At 43.1% G+C, this 24,380-nt stretch overlaps 1 protein-coding gene across 3 annotated transcripts; it reads right to left on the reverse strand.

Annotated features, from left to right (window-relative positions):
• Positions 1–56: 56 nt before the first annotated feature.
• Positions 57–23,225, reverse strand: atp2a2a (ATPase sarcoplasmic/endoplasmic reticulum Ca2+ transporting 2a). Of its 3 annotated transcripts, none has more exons than XR_007032950.1 (21): positions 22,708–23,225; positions 21,323–21,340; positions 21,153–21,235; positions 18,839–18,943; positions 17,556–17,694; positions 10,939–11,019; positions 9,939–10,024; positions 9,335–9,799; positions 7,824–7,912; positions 7,609–7,711; positions 6,853–6,984; positions 6,640–6,759; positions 6,334–6,552; positions 5,893–6,228; positions 5,412–5,632; positions 5,086–5,288; positions 4,881–4,966; positions 4,660–4,793; positions 4,451–4,568; positions 1,264–2,817; positions 57–792 (listed from the first exon to the last, which is right to left on the reverse strand). XR_007032950.1 is itself a non-coding variant. In XM_035165604.2 (21 exons), exons 1-21 carry the CDS (start codon positions 22,823–22,825, stop codon positions 779–781), a joined length of 2,991 nt encoding a protein of 996 aa, XP_035021495.1. In that variant the 5' UTR covers positions 22,826–23,224; the 3' UTR covers positions 57–778. The 3 variants fall into 3 exon arrangements, 2 of the variants coding, with proteins under 2 accessions (XP_035021495.1, XP_035021494.1); XM_035165604.2 differs by having other exon boundaries at positions 2,697–2,817; positions 22,708–23,224; XM_035165603.2 differs by having other exon boundaries at positions 57–2,817.
• Between the last annotated feature and the right edge of the window lie 1,155 nt (positions 23,226–24,380).

Genomic DNA, 24,380 nt, shown 5'->3' on the forward strand with positions numbered 1-24,380 from the left:
AAACGCGTCACATCAGACTTAATACTGTTTAAATGACACCAGGAGAAAAAAGCTCATAATGTCAATGACAGTTTTATTTACCTGAAACCAAAGTTCATGTGATACATTGTACAATCATCTCTGAAAATACAGTACAGCAGTTTGGCATGAAACGCCATCGAGGGACTGCCTGCCGTTCTCATAGTAAAACATCTGCACCGCTGCACGTCTGCCTTCAGATATGGCAAAAAAATTAAATAAAATCTGCCCCGAACATGTTGCACATCTCAGTGCAAAGCCAAAAAAAAAAAAGTCTGTTTGGTTTTTGAATGTCCCATAAAAGTATTTCCTTAGGAAAGATGAACTGTGTTTTTGAGCTTATTTAACATTTGTACTATCTGACGAATGTCTATTCTATTTACCAATACTATACATTGTCTAATATTACACAAGTCTGGTAAAACAGATGGCTGATCAAGCAGACATGCACCATGGAATCATGTACAAGTTACTGCACACAGTACTAAGATCTTAGTCTAAAAAGATGGCATGAGCACTGTATCGTAGTCTAAGGCTCTTCATGCACGAGGATGGAAGGACTCATGAGGTGGGATTGGCTAGTTTTCATCAGACATTAATTTATGGCCTCTCTATAAAAGGATGTATGAACTTTAATGAGCCCCTGTCTTCATATGACGTCACTGACATGCAGCTCTTGTAAGATGTGCGGCCCAAAACACACATGCACAACACAAAACACAACCAAGGTTCCTGGAAGTAATTTGGAGTGGAGGTGGGCTTACTTGGCCTTTGCTGCAAAGAAGGAAAAAAAACAAACGAGAATCAAATCAATGGACTCAGGAATCACAGGCCACAGGCAAAACAACAGGGCAGAAAATCATTTAAATTCAACACTAATTTTCTTTAACAGACCAATAAAGGCCATGCAGGAGATTAGGACCTAAATGAAAGATAAAACCATGTCCTGTCATGGTGTGGGGGCACTTTAATGTCATTCACTGTCAGTTGCCAAAACATGCAGCCAGTCTACAATCAAAAGTAACCACTGCACCAGTTTAAAATGCTCGGCTCACGTTGCTGGCACTTTGTGACACTGAAGGCATTTCAACACAAACCTCTCGTCCGTACCATTTACGCTACATCTTTAAAAAGCATGAGACGTCGCTGCTGTCGTTCTAACACAAGCAGCGACTGACTGCAAAGTTGTGACTACGTATAAGACGAGAACAGTAGTGGTTGGCATGCAGGTCAAGGTGTACTCACTCTGCAGGTTAACAGGTGGAAGGCGTTGGAAGAAACAAATGTTAAAATAAAACTCAAAACACTCACAGGCCTGGTTACACTGGAGCAGACATGCAGAGAGGCTGGGACCAGGCTTTAAGTAAACGAGTGTGACGGTATGGAGCATTTTACAGCAAGAACAAAATTCTATACAGAGATTCTACTTTGTGTGCTATGTACACATATACAGACTCTTCCAATGATGGAGGATTTCAGCCTTTCAGAGGTCTCGGTGTCCGTGTTGTGCTCAGCTGATACAACTGACAGCTTCTTGGTGCCATCTTTACATATTCAGGTACAGTATGTGCACATTTTACAGACGTTATAAACTGTAATTAAGATTTAAAAAAATGAAGACAATCTCAAATTTAAATTAAAAGAGAAAATCAAGACAAATGTGTTTTCTTCAAGTAAACAAATTTAACAACAGGCTGTTTATATAAAAAAAAGAAAATGCTCTGAATCACACAGGTAACATGTTCATCTGCTCTTCCCTCCAATAACAGAGAAAAGAAAAATATATTCGACATTAAAAACGCATGTCAGTAGCTTTCTCTACTGCAAAACTATTTGGTGCTTACCTCAACACGACAAAAGGTATAATGTGTAAGTGGTTGTTAAGACTGATGGGTAGTAATGGTTCTATTAACAGCATCGAGGTAGCTGTGCTCTGCCTAATGCAGAAAATAATAACCGAACAAGATGCACGGAGCTCAAAACTGACGAGAGAAATTTGTGCTAGGGCAAATACATATATATATATATATATATATATATATCGATATGTATACATAATCAAGTCTTGGCCCCAGTACAGCTCAATCATCTTCACACCCAGCAGTCCTGTCCCTGCAGCCCCTCCCCCAAAATTAAAAAATATTAATCATTATAAAATAGTGTAAATTCTCTGTACAGCTCAACACACAGCTCCGAAACGATGGGCTCCTACACTGTTCAAAACAGGAGATCATAAGAGAGGAAACGCATGATGGTAAACCAAAAATAAAAACATGGATATGATGTCAGTCAGAGTCAAAGTAGGACCTAAACCCCCCAGTCTGCATCTCTCCCTATGTAAAAATATGTAACAGTGAAAATGTCCTAAATACAAAAGATCTCACAGCACACAGGCCATCAGAGCAGGTGCACGGGTCGACTGCGAGTTGTTCCGAATGAATGTGAGGGTGTTAGATGTGTGCGTTAATTCCCACTTCACACTGGTGCATGGGAGGAGGGGGGAGGAGGGGGGGTGTGCACAGGAGTCAGTCAGGGCCACAACATGGCGGACACGTTAGTGTCGGTGCTGTAGATCCACAGCAACAGAGGCAGGGAGATGGCCACGAAGGGCCAGGAGATGCCCTCGGTACATGCAGACAGAGAGCAGCCTCTGGCGGCCGGCTTCTCCAGCTGTTTACCAAAGTCCAAGTAGTTCCTGGCCAAAAACTTAAGCAGCTCGTCCAGCAGGATGACCGGCAGAGAGATCTTCAGCACCATCATCCACTGGGTCACGTCCAGAGGAGTAATCTGGAAGATGACCTGAGAGAGAGATATCATTGAATGTTACAGCTACTTCTTAATATTTACAGGATAATTAGTGTGTATGCAGACTGTGTAAGGAGATGAACCTCTACTTCTCCACATGTCACAGTCACAGTCCAGCCAGTAACAAAATCCACCTGCCAGCACGTCTGAAGCTCTGACTTCGACAGAGCCGAGCTAGCTGTCGCCCCGATTTCTCGTCTCTTGTTAAACTAACGAGCTGCTAACTGTAACTTCATATTTACTGATAGTTTTTCCAGGACGACAACAATAACTCAACCTAATCTGAAAAATATAAAAAAATATAAAAAACAGAAAAACTGTATCTACACAGTTGCAGGATATTTAAAAATAGAGAAAGAAAAGAGCTTCTCGATTAACTACAGAGGATATTGTGAAAAATGTGGTCTTAAAACAATATATTGTTCATTTTGATAAGCGATAGTGGGTTGTCATTTGATTTTCAGGGCACTGTCACACATGGGAAGCGATATGGTGGGGTCGCCACAGGAAGTGAATGTTTTATTCACTCCCACGCTAAGGTTCACCACTGCTACATTCGAGCATGTGTGGCCGTGCCCTAACCCACTAAACCCAATATGACGAGGTTTGGTTTTGACCTCGCGGAGAGAGGTGGAACATCCGCCATCTTTACAGATCCCATGTGAAGTAGAAGAAACAGCAATACACAGGTGCAAATGTTGAATTTAAAATAAGCTCCATTCCTACCATGTTCTCAGGTAGAGGATTATCAGCAAATGACCTACCTCGATTTAAAGTATTCTCATCTAACTATTAGCAAGAAGCAAATATATTTCCCAAACTGTTGAACTAGTCCTTTAAGATGCATCTCCTACATCCTGATGAGAACTGGACAGTTGTTGCAGGTCATACCCCTCCCTCCCTCTATCATGATTTCTTGTGTGCCTAGTATGAACCATCTAATGAAGGTAAAATGCTTTACAATATCTTTAAGTGAGTTATGAAACAAAAAGAATTAAGATGAAGAGATGACGATTCAGTCTGCAAAATGAAGACCTCGAGACACAGCCATATGTGTTGGTAGTGAAACCTTTCAATCACAAGGGGGCAGAAAAACCACACGAGTCCCAAGCTAAGAACAGGGCTGCAGGTTGCATTTGAAGGACCAGAGTCTCAAAATGATTTACACCAGGTTATCTAACAAGCTACAGATAGTAGGTGTCCATGGTCTGTCCCACAACCAGTGTACGGTACTACTCTGTTTGTTTGTAGTTTTATTACAACAAGTTAATGAAAGATTTTTAACGTAGAGAAAGAATTGCAACACATGAAGACATTACAAACTACGCATTCCACAAAACATTTCTCTTTCTCTGTTCCATCAGTGTGATGGAAGAAGCGTTAAATGAATGTTAACAGGATTAAGACCTATATAAACGTATTTTAGACCTAGTACTCCATATTTTTTTAAGAATTTCAGACTTTTTAAGGCCTCAAATTCCAATAATTGAATTTTTGACTTTTTAAGACCCCACAGAAACCCTGTAAGAAGATGGCAGCTGCAACAACAAGCAGCCAGATCCTGTCTGAGTTATCTTTTTTAAATTATATCAGTCATAACTGAATAAACTGTTCTTGTATAACTCACAGGCAGAGGCTCCACATAGAGGATGAGGAAGTGGAGGGACATGGAGAGGCAGATGGCCCCCAGCAGCCAAACGTTCTCCCAGGGTGGCATCCGCAGCAGGGACTGGTTCTCTGACAGACTTTACAGAGGAGAGAACAGAGAGTGGTGACTCAGTTATTTAGTTTGTCCTCCATCTTCTGAGACCAGACGATTTTATGAGCTGCAGCTACCTGTTTAGAGCATTGCACATCTCAATGGTGACGAGCACAGACAAGGCCATGGTCATGGGGTAGGGCGACTCGAACACGTGACAGTCCAGTCCCTCGAACTCTGGGTTGTCCGGGCTGCACTGGAGGAAGTGGCTCTGTGTGGGGGGGACAGCAGGGCAGTGAGGGGGAGGCAGAGAGCTGAGGGGGCACTGTAGGAAAGGTTTTCATAGAGACACACTCACCAGCTGGTACAGAGTGATCTGAGGTCCATCGTCAGAGAGTATAAACCACCAGGCAGCAGCTCCCACTGTGGCTGCACCCACATAGCCTGGGAGCAAAGATACCAGAATAACACCATCATCAAACACAGATTGTCTCAGAGAACAAATTTATTTATAAAACAACATGACAGCAGATTAAAGAATATTTGATGTTAACACAACTCACATCCAATGGCCAAGTATCTGAAGAAGAGCCAGCCAGAGATGAGGGGCTCCTTTGCGTTGCGGGGCGGCTTGTCCATGATGTCCAGATCTGGGGGGTTGAAGCCGAGGGCAGTGGCGGGGAGGCCGTCCGTCACCAGGTTGACCCAGAGCAGCTGAACTGGGATCAGAGCCTCAGGGAAACCCAGTGCAGCCGTCAGAAAGATGCTTTAAGCAGAAGTGACTCAATAAGAAGATGCACTGACAAGCTGCAACGAGTCATACATTCAATCTACTGCAATGCTATGGACTCAATCTATTGTAAAATCATCTGCTCCTGAGGAGACTCACCAAACGACTTCTCCCACATTGGAGGAGATAAGGTATCTGATGAACTGCTTCATGTTATTGTAAATAGCTCGGCCTTCTTCAACGGCGGCCACAATAGAAGAGAAGTTGTCATCGGCGAGGACCATCTCAGAGGCTGACTTGGCCACGGCAGTGCCAGAGCCCATGGCGATGCCGATCTCTGCCTTCTTCAGAGCAGGGGCATCGTTCACTCCATCACCTGTCTGTAAACAAACACTTTATTATCGACAGTACAATCCTCTACATCAGCACCATGAACATGTCGCTTACAAGTCCAGCAAAGACAGCGTATCAACAGATTTCAGACCATGTCAACCAATAATGGATTTATGACCAACTTTACTACCAAAATGCAGTTAAAAGGTGCCTGTAAACACACACTAATAGAAATCATATGTATTTCAAATAGCATGTTAAGGATAGGTTTGAGAACCCCTGCAGAATCAGCTTCTAGAATTTATACCATAGCCGTGATCTCGTCAAATCCTTGCAGGAACTCAATGATCTTGGACTTGTGGGAAGGCTCAACTCGAGCAAAGCAGCGAGCATTAGTCACAGCCTCTAGCTGGCTGGCTGGCGACAGGTCGTCGAACTCCCGTCCGGTGAAGGCCATGCGCTCAATGTCATCCTCCTCGCTCAGGATGCCGATGCGGCGGCAGATAGCCACGGCCGTGCCCTTGTTGTCCCCGGTGATCATGATGACGCGGATGCCAGCCTTGCGGCACAGCTTGATGGCGGCGGCCACCTCCTGTCTGGGAGGGTCAAGCATGCCGACACAGCCGACGAAGGTCAGGTCGGACTGAATGCAGGGAGACAAAGACGGGACTGAAATACTAGATAATAGATACTCTACACGTGGACACCAAAATACAGCCAATTTGATCTAACTTAAGTGAAAATTCACCTCGTAATCCACGAATTTGGCTGCGTCTAACAGTATCATGTCCTCCATTTTGGGTGGGCTGTCTCGTGTGGCCAGAGCCAGGCACCTTAGGGTGTCCCGACCTGTCCCGTAGTCACGGATCACAGACATGATCTTTTCTTTGATACTTTTGTTGAGGGGAACTTTGCTGTTTCCAACTCTGACATGAGTGCATCTCTCAATAACTCCCTCTGGGGCCCCCTGTGAGGTGCAAAAGAGAAATAAACGGTTTATAAATGCATAGCAACACTATCAGTCAATCCTTAGCACATGTTTTTGTGATTATACCTTGACAAACATCTTGCCCATGGAAGAACGAGACTTGTTCGGGGTGCAGTAGACGGACATGGACTTCCTGTCTCTGGAGAACTCGAGGGTGAACTCCTTCTTCATCAGCTGTTTGATCACCTGATGAGACAACAGGACACAGAGAGAGAATGTGCTGAGTGGGAGCGGTGGAAATGTGCAGTGTGAGCAGGTGAGGGAGTAGCGGTCACTCACAGAGTTGCAGGCGTTAGCTCTGTCAATCTTGGACAGGCTGTGGACTTCGGTGTCGAACACGTTCATCTTCTCCACCAGACATGTCAGCGCCGTCTCTGTGGCCTCGCCGACCTTCTCATACACACCTTTGACCTGAGGAATCAAAAATGTTCTCATTCATTTCTCTTCAATCTATAAAACACTCGCAGAAACATTTAAGTTAACCCATAGAAGTGATTTTTGTTTGAATTTTTACACAAATAAACAATTAAAAAAATGAAACAATGTTACATTGTTGTAACAGTGACTAACAGGTGTACAACATTGTTGCCTCATTTCAGTGTCTGAACTATATACTGAAATAGTTCCCTGCTTGCAGGCGACATAAACATCACCACACGTGTCAAGATAACACTATTAACTCTGGTGGCAACAAAAAAGAAAGAAAAAAAGCAATGGTTCTGGCACCGTTTAGGAAACAGTATCAGAATATAACCCAAACGATACCCAACCCTATTCCTGTGGTTATGCACTTTCCCTCTTTCTTTCCTTATTTATTTATTAAATAACACAATATTTTCAATGTTAATCACCAGAAGTCATACAACTTTAAATGAACTGTCACATCTACCAAATGGTTTTCACACCAGTGTGTGCCCTTAGGTCCTAAGTGACTTACCAGTTAGGGACAAACTCTACACTTTTGTACAGTACATACATACTTAGTTCATACTAAGTGCTAAAGCTTTTCAATAAAACAAAGTTAAGGGTTCAGACCTCATTGAAGTCCAGGGAGGAGTCGTTACACAGAGCACAGATGGTGGCCAGTTCAACAAGGCCATCATACTGGGAGGACTTCACTTGTTTATCATCCTGGTACCTGAGGGCGAGCAGAGTATTAGCCTACGAGTGTGTATGTGTGTGCACTATATATAATAACAGAAACATTGTCCAGTTCAACCAATGAGATAAGTCAGCTGTATAGTACTCACACTTCTCCCTCAGGTGCGTAGGTAGAACCTGTGATGGTGAACTCTGACAGAGCGCAGCTCTCACCTTCAGCTTTGTTGATGATGAACATCTGAGACAAAAACCAAAAGGAGACGTCATCGAAAGTCACACCACTGAAGGAATCGACTGACAGTTTCTTTACTGGCACATTAGGTGGCACCAGAAACCACAGAAATCCCAATTGGACCTGCAATGTGACGACTCTGTTTAGACAGTAGATTAGCCTGCAGTGTTAGCGCGTCTATGTGAGGGCCCGGCAGGGTGGCCCAATGCCTAATGTGAGAAAAGGGTGTTTAGTTTCTTCCCATTAGTAAACACACAGGACTGCCAGGGAGCCAGAGAAAAAAAGGAAGCTGTGCCCAAAAGAAAGAAGCTAAAGTGACAGGCCTGCTCCCACCGGAAGCTTTGACACACACACACACACACACACACACACACACACACACACACACACACACACACACACACACACACACACACACACACACACACACACACACACACACACACACACACACACACACACACACACACACACACACACACACACACACCTAGATGGGTTATATGACATGGGTAATGACAATCTGTCACATACTGCTACTGCATTTCTCTGATATTTATAGCGAAAAGGCCTCGAATGACTCATTTACAGAATTTAAAAAAACGTTCAAAACTGATCCTGGTCAGTAACTTGGGCTCTATACATAGCATCAGGAAGCAAAACACTACAAGACAAGACAACAGGCAATTGTGATAAAACTTCTAGCCATTTATCTACACTGTAGTCATTTTGATTTCTTTTTTATTGTAAGAGAGATGTGTGAATACCGTTAGCAGCAAACCTCTTTATAAAGCTTTTGCCTGCATGCCCCAAGTGTGAATGGTTTCTCCTTTGTGGTTTAATGACATGGCTCACTGTGAATCACCACACATTGCTAAAAACTGCAGTAACTGCAGAGCTGTAAGGCTTTTCAATCATGGCCAAACAAAACCGAGACCCAAACAGTGCGAGATAAAAAACTGTAAATTAAAGCCTCAGGTCTAATTCAGGCTTTGTCAAAGTACTGAATAAAGCACAGAACAGGCAACAAGACAGAATCAAACTTTAATAAATGCTGAATGTGGGGCCAAGTAGCAGCAGGGTGCCTCTCACAGACAGAGGAAGAGAGAAAGGAACTACGGGCTGCCTGCTCTGCAGCTTGGTGACGCAAGGTCAGTTATGCAACTGCAGCACTGCAAGTCATTCAAGAGATAAGCATAAGTTAGAGGAGTGGCTCAACAGTTAGATATCTGGATATGTGAGCAGGAGGAACACTCCACTCTCTCTCTTGGCAGTCAGTGTGACACATGTATTTAAGGTGAGTTACCCAGCCACAGTCAGACTGTCACCTAATACAAGCAACAGGCAGCGACAACAGAGATGACAAAGCACTTGCTACTATATGGCTCAGCAGTGCACCAGGAGTGTGAGTGTGTATGTGTGACTCACTCTGCACACAGACATCTGGTTGGTTGTCAGGGTTCCTGTCTTATCAGAACAAATGACAGAGGTGCAGCCCAGGGTCTCAACAGATGGCAGACTACGGACAATGGCGTTCTTCTTGGCCATGCGGCGAGTGCCCAGAGCCAGGCAGGTAGTGATAACGGCAGGGAGACCCTCGGGGATTGCGGCCACGGCCAGCGCCACAGCGATCTTGAAGTAGTAGACCGCCCCACGGATCCAGGAGCCTCCGTGGACGGGGTCGTTGAAGTGTCCGATATTGATGATCCACACGGCAATGCAGATGAGGGAGATGACCTTGGACAGCTGCTCGCCAAACTCGTCAAGCTTCTGCTGCAGGGGCGTCTTCTCCTGCTCAGTGGCAGCCATCTCGTCACGAATCTTACCAATCTCTGTGTTAACGCCGGTGGCAACAACCACACCCACGGCCTTCCCAGAAGCGATGTTAGTACCCTGAAATGGCAAGTATAGACCTGTTGGCTCAAGTACATCTGATAAGTTCTCACATCTTGAAATTATACGTTATTCCAGGGAGTCGACAAAAACTAAAACAAGAAGTTCAAGGTCAACAGGGTGTGTGAGCTGAGCTTACGGAGAAGAGCATGTTCTTCTTGTCCTGATTGACGGCACGTGGGTCGGGCACAGGGTCGGTGTGTTTGATGACTGAGACAGATTCACCTACAGAGACATCACATGGTATCAGCTCAAATCACATTGCATTAGTCTCTGCACATTGTGTGGAGAACAAAGTACAGTCAGGTATCTCTACAGAGATCTATAGTGCTGATCATTCATGCTGCCTCACTCATCTTTACCCCCACGCTCATGAATGTTTCAATTCAGACACAAAAATGTGCTAACTGGAAACTGTCATGATACACTAATTAATCTTGTTCATACTCAGAGTATTAGGACCATTTTGAAGAAAAAGAAAGTTGAGATACAGTCAATTTTAGACCATGTGTCAAGGGGAACATTTTTTGCTTTAGCATAGCCCTAAAAATGTAGCATTCTGATGAGGTTAACTAGGACAACTGTGCGCTCTTAGTTAAAAAAAATAAAAAGGGAGCATCAGTGGAGAATTTAAAATTAGTTTGAAGATATATAACGTATTTAATCAAAAATATAATCTTAGTTATAAAAATACATACTCAAGACGCAAATAAAAGAGTGTCCATATCTAAAAGCAGCTTTGTGTATTAGGGATACAGTATTAAAGAGGCTGGATGGTGATACTGAAAACTTTGAAAACAATGAGGAGCCTCATTTGCCTGCTGCCTTAAGTAAGGGCTTTACTATTTCCTTTAGCTAAACTTGTGACTTTCAATATATGACTAAATATTTATTTATAAATAACAAGCAGAAATTCAGTCAAATGTTTAAATATGAGCAGTGAAAGTCTGGATGACATTGTCAGGCTCTGCTGAAAAGATTAATGTGCAATAAGCAACAATTACAGAAAACGTTTTAAATGGGATTTATGTACAGATGTTAGAGTTGTAAATTAATTCATAACATTTTAGTTAGATTTACGAACTGAAAATGTAAATGATAAATTAATGGATAGGATATAAGCAGCAGAAATGACTCACCGGTCAGAATGGACTGATCAACTCTCAAGGTGGTTGATTTGATGGAACAGATCCGGATGTCAGCAGGTACCTTGTCTCCAACTATTAACAGATTCACAAACATGTGTCAAATTCAAATGACAGAGGCCCAACAACACAACCCTAAATCTACTGGAAATAATATAAAATAGCCCAAAGAAAATGACGGTTCATGTTACTGACACTGATCTTAACAAATATTTACAGTAGTGCCAGCTCAACTGATGCGGCACAGCTCATTACGGTGCTGCCATCGCTGTTGGGAGAGAGAGGGAGAGCCAGAGAAAGAGGAGGAAATGGAGGACTTGTGAGCCATAAAAGGCCTGTCTCAAAGGAAAAGGCCAATTTGGGTACATTGAAATTGCACTGACCCAATTCAGCTTCCTAATGGTACATAAAAGCGATGGAAACTGGGGAAATGGTTCAGGTTATGGCACAGTTCTGTGGGCGTCTACATAAAGGCCTACTTAGTTAAAAATGCAAACTGTGTCAGAATGTTACAAAAGACTCCAACCAAGTTCATGGTATAGTTAGAATACAATCCTCACACAAGACTGCTTAATATCTAAGAACCTAACAACATATCATGACAGAGGTGAAATGACAATCTAAACTCTGAGCAGAAAAAGATTTGATAAAAACATACCAACGTCAAAATTCCAATTTGAGGGAACATGTACGGTAATCCAAAACCCCCCATGCCCTTGAGGGACGGGAGGGGAAAGTAGTGATGAGGCCAACAATACATGCAGCCAAAAATGGGAAAAGCATTTCGATATGTTCCCTAAAGCCCTGATCAGGTTTAAACGTGGCTGTATGATGGCAGCTGCTTCCTCAACACTGTCACAGCACAGGAAGAGACAGGGGAACAAAGATGGAGCTGCTGCTGCTCTACCTCTCCTCACACACTTGGGATGAGGTACTGACACTTGGAATTTAATACATAATACTGTTTCACCTTGAAATCCCATTAAAAGGAATTACATTGACTCATTTCCAAACTAATGCACAGCCTTGTTATAGTAACATGCATTTCAACACTTCGGCTCCATAGGTGTTGACTTTTTACTATTTTAGACAACCCAGTGAGAAGCTGGATGATCGTCAACACATCTGATGTCCTGCCAGAGACTCTGATCTGTCAGCAGCCACAGGCCAATCAAGACTCACAGTGACAGCTTTTCTAAGAAGGACTAACGTTGATCTCCGCTGCACCTTTAAACCACCTGAACCTGGAACAATGGGTGCAGCCAGAGGTAGCTTCTGAACAGAAAGACAGATGGAGCCATGTGGGCGGCGGGTCAGTCACACGAAAAACTAAGTCTACTACATATAATCTGCACATTGTAGAGAAGAATCCAGTTCAGGGATCCCACCCCTTTAAGATGTTAAAAGGATCACCCTCAGCTGTGCCACAGGAACAAAAAGTAAGAGGTTTTCTTCTGCCAAAACGTTTCACAATTACATCCTGGATGATTGTATAATACTTCCTGTGCTAAGTCATTACTTTTGAAGAAATACAACCTCATAGAGTGACCTGAGCCAAGAAACAAGGCTAGAGGGACAGGCTTCTAACAAAAAGTGCTCGCTGATGTTCTCATATAAAGAAACCACTGCTCTGTGTTAAAACTCTGTGACACTGACACAATGGATCTGTTCCGGGGCTGTGTTACACTGCAGACCTGCTCTGATTTAGTGTGTGTATCTCATCTATCCCTTTGTGTCAACATCCTACTTGGTAACAGTCCAAGCATCTCCTCAGTCACGACCACTTTATCTCCTTTGTGCTTGCCAACAGGTCATACAGTCGACAGATTTTACAGTGACAAAAGCGCTGTGTACCCTGGCAAAACATTGCACCCAACATGACTCCCAGAGGTGCCTTATAAACAGACCTTTCAACAGCAGGCCCGGCAGCCACTGGAGCGAGGCAGTCAGCTTTGACTGGCACCTGCCTTTGCCGTGTGTTCGGTAAGAGAGAGTGGTTCAGCGGGCCAGGCTTTGTCAGTGCCAGCCAGGAGGATACATGTGCAGATGGCAGCTGAACAAAAGGCTGACCTTCTGTCACGTTGAGAGGGCCATTTCAGAGCGGTCAACAAGTGAAGCATCCAGCAGCTTTCCAACACAGCTCCTACTGATTCACTCATTAGCTACATTTAAACATGCACACCAATGCAAAAACTTTATCCAAATGGATATGTTTTAATAAAACAGCTAAAACTGTAACCTTTCACTCCTTCTCTTCTCACTGTAGATATTTTTTTAAAGTTGTTACCCTGTTCATACCCTGCTCAACAAGTGGACATCTCCAAGAATAAAAGTTCAAACTAGGCATTAGAGAGCATCTCCATTTACAGTAGGTCTCCATTGATCACTTGTAATCAGATCTCACTTCCGCACTCTATATGCAATTTAACACGATTCATTATCACCCATTATCTATACCCCTTATCCTTCGAGGGCCTCACGAGGACCTGGAGCCAATCCCAGCTGACATTGGGCGAGAGTTGACAGTGTATCGCAGGGCCAGCATATACAGAAACAAACAACCATTCAAACCTACCGTCAATTTAGAGTCTCCAGTCAATCTAATCCCCACTGATCATACTGTAATAAATAAATCAATGTAATGACAAAGACAAATAGAAGATGTGTAAATACATTTTGGTTCATAAAAGATGCAGTAGACCAGATGAGAAGGTTTTCCTTCAACATGAATGCGTCTTTGGTACGTAGCAGTTCCCACCTGTACCCAGAGCTGTTCATTGTGATGGGATAACCTGAGACAGATGCTAATACCAGGTCTGAACCGGGCCCATGTTACAACTCTGTTTCACCGAAATTAGGTTTTTAAAATACGGGTAAACCCACCAAAACACCTTTTCCATTGCCAGTAGAGGAGTTTGCGTCGCAGTTATTTTCCCCCAGTGTGAAATGTTCAATGTCATGAACTGAGGCGCGCTCTCACCTCACACTCTTTCACAATCACCAAATTAGCACACTCATCCAGTTGTAACGTTGCCATCACTGCCGATAAGAAACCGTGTCCACTGCAGAATTATTTGATCTGGGAGTGAATGTCGATTTTATCCAACTACATTGCAGACAAAAGCCAGATGTACGAAGGTTTTTTGATCAATGGAAAGGGGGCTTCAGTATAAGTCACGAGTGAGCCTCACTGTTCATGAGCAAGAAAAGAACATCAAGTAATTTTTAGTCATCAGTTGGTTGGTGGGAGTGATAAACCAATATTTACCAACAGTGGAGTAGTTTCTTGACTTTGGCAGCAGATTCTCACCTACGACCTCAGTTATGTAAGCAGGATCTCGAACACTGTTTGCTGGAGCTCTCTGCTTTGCCTTTGTCTGTTATGAATCTTGAGCAGCAGTAAGCTGGGCCTCCACATACATCCGCATACAACCGTTTCCGTTGCCATAGTAACAAAACTTGTGCCAGGACTGGCAGCACTAAAGCTTTTGTAAAAAAAAAAAAACTAGGGGTAGAGTCAAGCATATCTACATGTACATTAATGATGAATGCATTAATGCATGAGACAATGGTTTGAAATCATCAAGATTTAAAACCATTTAAAAAATAAAAAACCTAGATGGTGCAAGACAAATAATATGAATTTTGGACTAATGTTCTCATGCTGTAGTTACAGACAAAACATAGTGTGAAAGCATACATCAAATTTTTCCTTGCAGCCATAGACATTAGTATGTGAATAAGAAATCACTAGCTGTCAGAATAAGTACAGATTTTATATCCTGGTTAAAAAAAAAAAAGGGAAAGTGTACATTCTTCTCACATCTTGCAGTCATAACTTTCTGTAGTGGTCCCTCATCTCTTGCATCTAAGTCTGACATGTCACTATCTATAACCAGATGGCAAAGCATGGACTCCCAGTCAGTGCACTATAGTAGTTATTGTTAACATGCCTGGTGCTGTTGGTCTATATGTGGTTATACAATTATATACTTTAGTTTACGCTGAACATTACATGCACACTTCAGCACAATCAACTTGTACTGACTGGTTTGATTCAAAACTTCTGTTCCCTTCTGCAGGACTTCTCTTTATGGGAGGTCTTCACATTCTAATGCCCCATTCCCTGGTTGGCAAGAGCAGACCTTTTCTCTCCGCCTTGCTGACAAGTCAGGAACCTTTGCCAAAAGAAAGTCCCTCAGTGACAATAGATGCTTGCCAGACCACATTAAATGCCACATACTATCCGTGGTAATCTTAGTGGAGGGCGCGGGTGCTGATGGGCAGGGTCACTGTGCATTGAGCACGATGGAGTGGATCCACAAAGCGCTTCCCTATAAGGTCATCTCTCTCCAACACAATGAGAGCAGATGAGATCCTCCCCCGTACGCTGCCCCCCCAACACACTGACCCCCATCATGACCAGACTCACAATTTCACAGGCAGCAGGGAACAAACGCACTGAGCTCCACTGCTCTGAGGAAAGGCCAACATCCAGAAATGTGCAACCTCACAACACCAAACTGTAAACTGGCAGCATGTTGTCGTATGAAAACAACTTAAAACCCACTGGAAACCCAGCGAGTGAGCTAATCCTTTATCAGATCTAGGCTGTTGTCACCTGCGCATCCCAAAAGTATCACAAATCTATGTTATAGTAAGAATTTGGAACAAATCAAGGGTTAGTTTTGATTTTGCTGAGCCACATTGGTTTGACCAAGTATATTATCAACCCAACAAGAGCAGTCTGAGGACTCCACAGAAGAGCAGACTGGCCTGAGACCAGCACATATAACAGCCCCCAGGTCTTCAGCTGCTTCAAGATCACATCTGAGAACACCAAGGTACAAAAATAAAACCAAATAATTATCCAGTCTAGATAAAAGTTGGAGAGACACATCACAGCTTGTTATTTTCCATGACACTGAACAGACTACATTGAGCATGCGATTGTGGGGCTGATAAGTGATGAGGTGCGAGTAGGAGGCAGCGTTCAAAGTCACAGCAGCCCCCTGACAGCGAGCAGCACAGATTGGCTGCAGGCTCGTCTCCCTTTCCTCTACCTGGAGCTCAGCAGCCGAACGGCATGCATCTGCGTCATAACATTCCTCCACTGCATGGGCAGGGGTCACATTGGACTGGAGCTTCAGGAAAATAAAATTTATAGAAGGGGAAGCGTGACAGAAACCATTGTAAAAGAAATTAGGAGGATTTCGGTGGTAAACTGGAGCTGATGAGCTTCTACTCATGGCCAAGCTCCTGTTTTTGCTGCCTGCTGGGCTGCATTTTTTAGAGTAAGCCTCAAGCTACTGACAGCAAAGCATGCAGCTACCACTACCAAGAGGTTTTGATGACTGGGTCTCTAATATACATGAGTGTGCGTCTGACTCACAAACTTCTCTTTCAATTTGACCTAAAAAACAAAGCTTTCCACACTTAGCTTCTTTTGCAAGTCATAATCAGAATGTTGGGATTATCCCCGTCGACCAAATCCCAATTATACACAGTATATAAAACACATTTAAACAGAAATTACAATAGAGTTTAAATCCCTGTACAGTCCTACTCAATTTTGCCCTTGTCAAGGTTACTGAGGACTCCCACGTCACCCACCGTAGCAATGCTTCCCAGAGCAGGATGGGATGGGCATGTGCGGGGTGGGACCAGACACCTGTCATCGTCACGACTGTCACTGCCTCTATAAATACTGCATTCCATAATCTAAATGGCCTATGAAAGCTAAAAATAAAACCTACCAGTATGCACAGAAAAACTATGCATCACTTCAGTGGCTTAGGGTTAAACAGAGTATCAAGATAACGCCTGTGTTTTAAGGACTCCAGCATTCCCCAACACATCTGTGTTCCTCCCTCTGCAGAGTCATACATACACTGTACCATGAGAGAAAACAGCTCCCTTAAAAAAAAAGAAGCACTGATTGGACGTCAGCAGCATGAATCACTCTAGCGCCCTGTTCCCATGCTGCATGGGGAGAAACTGTTGTGTTAGGATGAATTGTGAAGATGCAGTGGCAGCTTGACGAATACACACAGACACACACAGTGAAGTGTGCCTGGACAGCCTTTTCCTCTCGCCCTTTGTGACACAGGGTTAACAAAAACATCTCAAAACACATTATTCTAACAGGGTGTGACGCAGTAGCACTTGGGGATGAGGGATTCAACTCGAGCTGGTGCTAAATGTGACCCATGACCATACCTGGAATCGTCTAACCTGTCACAGTGGGCTGAGTCGAACACAGACGCAAAACCATCATATGAAAACACCACATCCCTTCTTTCATCTCCCAAAAAACCCAACTCTTTCACAGCAAAACAAGCAAATCTTGATAGAGACTGCAGAGGAATTAATTTGCCAATTCTCTATCAATTTCAAGGTTTGTTCCTAACTGGTTCATGTGATATCCAGAATTTTCCTTTGCCGGAGAGAAATCCACTAATCAAATCAACTGAGCCGTTTCAGTTATCTGATGCTCTGATCTAAGCAACACATGCAACAGTTTAACAGTAGAATAAGGTTAAAACAATAACGAAGTAACAGAAGTCATGTTTGTTTAGAAAAGCACAAAATCAAGAGCAAGGCAAACCTACCGGCAACCTCTACGATGTCACCAGGGATGATCTCTCTGGCCTTGATCCTCTGCACAGTTTTCCTGTCCTGCCGGTAGACTTTCCCCATCTCAGGCTCATACTCTTTAAGTGCCTCAATGGCATCCTCAGCATTGCGTTCCTGGTGAGGTGAGAACAGCACTTAGTGTCATCATTTGAGATGAGCTGATAATATCACTAACTAACTATAAGGAAGCTTGGAGAGCGCATACCTCCCTCAAGGCTAACTCCCTATCTTGCCACGTTAAAGTGAAAATCCCTGAATCAGACAGTTTATCATGATCTGCTACAGAAGTCAATGGGTTCTTCTTAGGGCCCCACTCCTCTGCAAAAATTCATGGGAATCGGTTCAGTAGTAAGAGACAACAAGCGCTAAACCAAGAAAAGTGCCTGTTCTTGGTTCTGATAGAATATTTGTTAAATTGGTTTAATTAATTTTGTTGGAGTAACACATACGTCACAGTGGACTCACACGTCTGAAAAATAAGTTAATGCAGGCCTCATGTGTGAGATACAGACTGACCTATTACTGACTGTTGCTTTTCAAAAGGAAGCCTTCTGTGTGACAAAAATAACTTTCAGTAGACTGTTTATCTAGAGTTCCAGGGAAGTAAAACAAATGTTGAAACCCACAAACAGCAGCAGGCTGCCACACTGTTAGATAACGTTCAACACCAGTGGAACATTATGAAGTTTTTCTTACAGGCATATCCAGATGTGTCATTGACATTACAACACCAACATCTTTGACACAATCTTCAGATCATTGATGGATGCATGGTCTCACTGACATACATTCTGTTGCCATATACATTAGGTTTGGCTGTAATCCAAATACAGACTTATTTTTGTCCCAGTGGCGTCACAGGGTTTTGTTTCAAACATTTTGGACACTGATTCACAATAATGTTGCTCTGGTTTCGATTTCATGGCCATGGTGATGAAGGTAGTGTAACTATCAGGACTATTGTAGTGGAATGCACTGGATTTGGCCACATGTACCCAATATTAGTATCTCTCTGTCCATCATGATACAGACACGTGCTTACAATCAAATGGGTCTATAAGGGATCTCGTTTTAACACTAATCCACACTGGCTCATGTCTGTTACTAATCCCAAGGTAAAAATCAATAAAAATCATCTTAAAGAAGATAATTTACTTAAAAAGGAAAATCACAGTGATTTCCAGGCATATTCCACAGATACAGAAGAGATGGAGTGGGATTTCAATACAGGGATTTCCAGGATGTGAAAGTTTCTCACCTGCCACACACCGACGATGGCATTGGCTATAAGAATGAGTAAGATTACAAAAGGCTCCACAAAGGCTGTGATGGTTTCCTCCCCCTCCTCAAACCAGGCCAGGACCTGAAAACAACACGAGAAATATGACATTATGCATTTCACTCAAAAAGCAGGCATCCGTTTACAATGTGAATAAAAGAAATTCCCAAGAACACAGAAAGTTGCTCATAACAGGGAAACTGCAGAAAAAAAACATCTAATGTATGGAAAATGGAGAAGATGCTGCACAGTCACAAATTATACATTCAGAATAAGTGGGCAGGTTCTTGTCTTTCAAATAGACCTTTATTATGACAGCAGTGTTTCATTCCAGAAATGTGAGGATTTAACCATTTATAAGCTGCTAGAAACTCATGTTCAAAGCCAGAGACTGTTCACAGCCGAGGATCATCCCACACATTTCTTACATAAAACTTCAGTTACTGAGGAAAAAAACATTGCATACAAGTGCATCTTAATGCCCCTCAACATTATCCTCAACCTATATGTTAGAAACTGTTCTTCACTCTTCAGTCATCAACGACTGAGCTTATCTAGCAGTAGATGTATTCCATTCACTGTGAGCAACTGTTCTTTATTCTCCTGTGGATATTTGAAATCTTTGACTTTTTTTAACTGCTGACACTGCACAGCCCATCTGATGTGGAGGAATGGAAGATACCTCATGAGTGTTTGACTCTCTAATGCAAACATGTCTGCCAACAAGAAGACTGTAGGGGCTGAGATTAACACAGTCAGACCTATATTAAGTGGAACTACTTAAACCTTTCCATTTCAGAAAGGGAGTTCTAATGGAATACTAAAGGTCTGTTATAGAAGAACGTCTCACCGCCAGCGTTAAAACCTTATGACATTAAAACAGTCTGACCTGGACTCTCTTATGGCTTGTTGTAATTGGTCTAAAATTACATTGTGTCACAGGCAATTAGTTAATGTCCCAAAATGTAATAAAGCTATCAACCTCTGTGAGACATAAGTGTCTGTGCTGGATGCCAAAGACTTTAGGCATAACTATAAAAGCTTTTCTGATTTTGAATTGCTCCCACATTCTATTGGTATACATTTATTAAAGAATGGGAGAAAAAAAAAAAGTATGTTGAGGTGTATTTGACGAGAGCCCTCCCACTGAGGGGTGAGGCCCAAATTTGGTCTTGAGTGGTGCTCTGTTCCACCGTCAGACAGCAGCCACTGACACCTCTGTATCAACTGACCGGGCACTGCCCACCACATACCAACTCTCTCACAGACACACACACACACAGGAAGTCAGTTATCAAAATGTTATTCAGACCTCTGTAACATAATTTGCGATGAAGTCAATATACACAGATCTGTTGCTTTACATTGAGTCAAACAAATAACAACCTTCACCACATCTGATGTGATTACATATTGTGATTGGCCAGTAAGAACAGACATGCAGCACGCTCTCATGCATTCCCTGATGACAAGCACACAGAGAGGGCCGGTAAAAACTGGTCCACCAATGTGTACGAGAAAAAAAATAATAAAAGGAAATAAATATGTGGCGGTCAATCTTGGAATTTGGACAGTCTGCGGATTTGTCAAAATCCCATAATGTCAGCCTACTATCAAACATTTATCTGTTTCTAGCATCATAAGTCAGAGTCTCCAGCGAGATCAGACGAAGTCATTACGCAGCAGCAGTCACGCTTGACTCAAATGTCTTACTCGGCACATGGTGATGGCAACTCAATGCTGCCGCTGCTGTTGTCACCATTCCTCAGATGGGTCGCTAGCTTTCTCAGCTGTTTAGCGCCCTAATGTGTGAGTGTAACCTCAGCCGGGTTACACAAACTGAAGACGTTCACACTTCAGTGCTATGCCATGCATAAACTGACCCCCTGCCATTCAACACACGGCTTAATAATAATCCTGGCTGCAGTTTTTGACTTCACATAAACACCTTCAGTCAGAAGTGGCAGGATAAAGCTATGTGTAGGATGCTATAACTTCTCCTGGGATTCTTGAAATTATATGTGCATCATATTTCTCATTTACTGGACACACCATGATGGAGTTAACAAGGGGAGTAATAGTGAGAGTAAAATAAATCAGTGGGTCACAAGCAGAGTGAGGAGCCCCAAATTTGTAAATTCAGCTCTATTCAGTCATGGATGAAGTAGCAAAAGTAACAGTAACACAAGTCTACATGGTGTAAAAATGTACAGTAAGGTTCACACTTTCAATAGGACTGTGTTGTATCCAATAGCATTAAAAATAGATATACATAGATAATAGATATACTTACAAAAGATATACACGCAGCCAGCAGAAGAATTCGAACAAGCAAATCTTCAAACTGTTCGAGGACAAGCTCCCATAAAGATTTCCCTGCGGAGAAAAGAAAAGGTTTAAAACAATCCGTCACAGAATCGTATGTAAAACGACAGGAACAATATGAGTGGCAGTAGTGATTACCTTCTTCAGCTGGTAACTCTGTCAGTATGAAGGAGGAGAAGGTCGATCCAAAGATGGCACAGGACACGGATGAAAGAGAAAAGAAAAGGGATCAATGCCTTTTTTAGGCAGACGGATACATGACTCTCGGTTTCTGTTTCTTTATGGGGAACTGATTCCCATAACAAGAGCAGTTCGGTATGTTCCGAGACAGAAAGGTGTTATGACAGGGCCAAATCTCAGACTTACACAGAACAAAATCACCCTTTTGCCAGTTCCTCCTCAGATTTTGGTAAATGATTATATAGTCATACATACTGTATAATGGGGGCATAAAGAATGTGTACTTGATGGAAAAAATATAACTAAAAACTTAATTTAAGGTTTGATATGTTATTTAGAAAGACAGGCTCCTGTATCTGAATATTTCATATTACCACGATGATACAGTTTTATCGACTTAATTGAAATTAGACTAGATACCACATCCAACTCTGAGAAAATGTGTATAGAAATATTCTCACTATTGGGTATTTTCAATGTCATCCTTTTTCTTTCATTTTCTACTGGGACTGCATTCAAGACTTGGGCCAATGGGCCCTTCTGCCTAACGAACTGTAAACAATTCATCTATGTATTGCATTGTACTTTGTTTCAATGACAACAGTGGCTGCAAACGTGAGATGCACGAATGTTAAAAAGAAAACTGGTTAAAAAATGATCTTAGAATAAATGATAAAAATGCTGAAATAATTTAACTCGCTGTTTTGATCCTATTGAGGATTCACAAATCTCCAATCGACTGAAAGGTCAGAGTGATTTAAGAGGAGGTGGGATTTACCCTCCATGACCTCCGAGGTGGTATTAATATAAAACAACTGTTTAGCCCCGGGACAAGGGAGATTAACTCGGGCGGATAAGGTTACTTGTCCCGTGGCCACCGGTCACTGTCAGATGCCTGCTGGATCTGCAGGGACATGGAGCTGAGGTGGTGGACTCCAGCTCTGAGGAGCATCCAGCTCTGCGTGCTGTGTCCAACAAGGTGCCCCACACTTCACAACACTGTCACAATGTTAAACAGTGTTATCACACTGCAGCCGTGACTCAACGACACACAATAAAACAGTGTTGGACACCCAACAATGGCCTCTAAGTAAATCATTACTGTGTTACTATGCGAGAGATGGGAAACCCTCGAGGTCACCACTGATGACGTCAGCCGGATCACTTTATGACACCGGCCGGAGGAGGAGGAAGAGGAGGATGATGGCGGTGCTGACTTTTCCCCCACATTCACTGAACACTGACAATGACAAGACATTTCTGAACGCGTGTCTCGTTCGTGTCCCGGCGGCGCTGGTATTTTGTGTTGGTGAGGGTGTTTAGAAAGAAGGAAGCTGTCGTACCGTTTAGGCCCCATTTCTCCTTCTGCCTCTTCACCTCGTCCAGGGACAGCCCTGTGCTCTCATTGACGCAGAAATAACTGTAAACTTCTTCCACACTCTTCGTGTGAGCGTTCTCCATGGCGGACACAGACACGGCTCCTTCCCGCACAGCTTCGGCCAGACAGCACCGCACTTCACCACACTGTCGACACCTGGAGAGGGTCGATACCCGGAGGGGCAGCTGGATACACACCGCGGTCAAACGACGCGTCCCTCGGGCCACTGGGGAGATTCTTGAAGCGGTTCGCGGAGGAGAAGGATGTCGGAGTGAGTGGAATTCCTCTTCCCTGTCTGGGTGAAGATGCCCCGATTCGCCTTCTTACCTCCGGAAGTGATGGGAAAGTGTGTGCGACAGTGTCCCGCGTTGAGGACCGCATTCACCTGATCCAGTTCTCCCTGTGTGCAACCGTGCGGTGCCGTGCCGTACCGTGCCTCAGCGTGGCGCAGCTCTGTGTGGCTCGGCACGGCTCTGACACTGTGGTTTTATTAAAGCCCTCTTCCCTGCGCCGCATGTGGACTAACGCCATTGGACGAGCGGCGCCAGCTCCGTCCAAACAGGGGGACGTGAGAGAGAATACAGGAAGCAACCAGGAAGTGAGAAGCGGGAACATACACACGCGTGCGTCCCATTCAAACCCAATGGTTTGTGTTCGTGAGCTTCTTGTGCACACCGCAGTCAGTTTGTATGAATGTCAGTGTTTCCTGTCGGCGTCAGTGTAGCAGGCTGGTGACTGTGTGATCAGCTTATTCGTTGTAACAACACCAGCTCACTCTTCTCACCAGGCATTTCATCCCAATTCAACTTTATTTGGCTAGCACCAAATCACAACTAGTGGGGGATCTAGGTTTTTTTCTAAATCAGGGGCCACAATTCACACAGAGGGGCCAATTATGTGTCCAACATCCATACACAAAGTAAGGTCCTAATTAAAGGTTCAGTGTGTAGAATTTAGTGACATCTAGTGGTGAAGTTGCATGCTGCAGCTGAATACTCCTCTCCTCACCCTCCCCTTCCAAACATGAAAGAGAACCTGTGGTTGCTTTCAGTTGTCATAAAAACTCAAAAGGTGTTTAGTTTGTCCAGTCTGGATGAATATAAAAAACATAAAAGACCCATTCTAGGGTAAAGAAAACAACAATTTGTACAATTTAGGTGAAACACACTAGTGAAAACATCACTAGATTTATTTTATAATCAATTTCTGCCAATAGATCCCTTTCACCTAAACCTTACACACTGGACCTTTAAGTCAATACTTCTTTACTGTTAGTTCTACAGATTTGAGCAAAGTCACACATCATTGAACATATTAAGAAATGTGTTCCTTGTTCATTGTGTATTTCAATAGCTTACAATTACTGTAGGTATTATTTTAAATTATTTTACTAACAGGCACTTCAGGGGACAATGGTAACTCAGACTGACTGGGCTTTTGCCATCAGGACCCAGAGAGGTTGGAATTCCTGCTTTTTATTAAAAAACCTTTAATGTCTGATTTTAACAGGTTTTAACGGATGAAGTTTGTTTTCTGTTTTATATTTTCTTTGTTATCATGATAATCATAATAATGATGCATTATATTCATGGGCAGCTTTGAAGACACTCAAGGACATTTCATATAACACCCCAAAAC

Source organism: Hippoglossus stenolepis, chromosome 9 (assembly GCF_022539355.2).
Source record: "Hippoglossus stenolepis isolate QCI-W04-F060 chromosome 9, HSTE1.2, whole genome shotgun sequence".
Taxonomy (NCBI): Eukaryota; Metazoa; Chordata; class Actinopteri; order Pleuronectiformes; family Pleuronectidae; genus Hippoglossus; species Hippoglossus stenolepis.

Excerpts from the sequence above, each read along its gene's own strand:
- atp2a2a (XM_035165603.2), bottom strand. The coding sequence starts at position 22,825 with ATGGAGAACGCTCACACGAAGAGTGTGGAAGAAGTTTACAGTTATTTC. Across the intron at positions 7,712-7,823 it reads TACGCACCTGAGGGAGAAGT|GTACCAGGATGATAAACAAG; the intron begins GTGAGTACTATA and ends GCTCGCCCTCAG. Across the intron at positions 6,760-6,852 it reads GAGCTAACGCCTGCAACTCT|GTGATCAAACAGCTGATGAA; the intron begins GTGAGTGACCGC and ends TTGTCTCATCAG.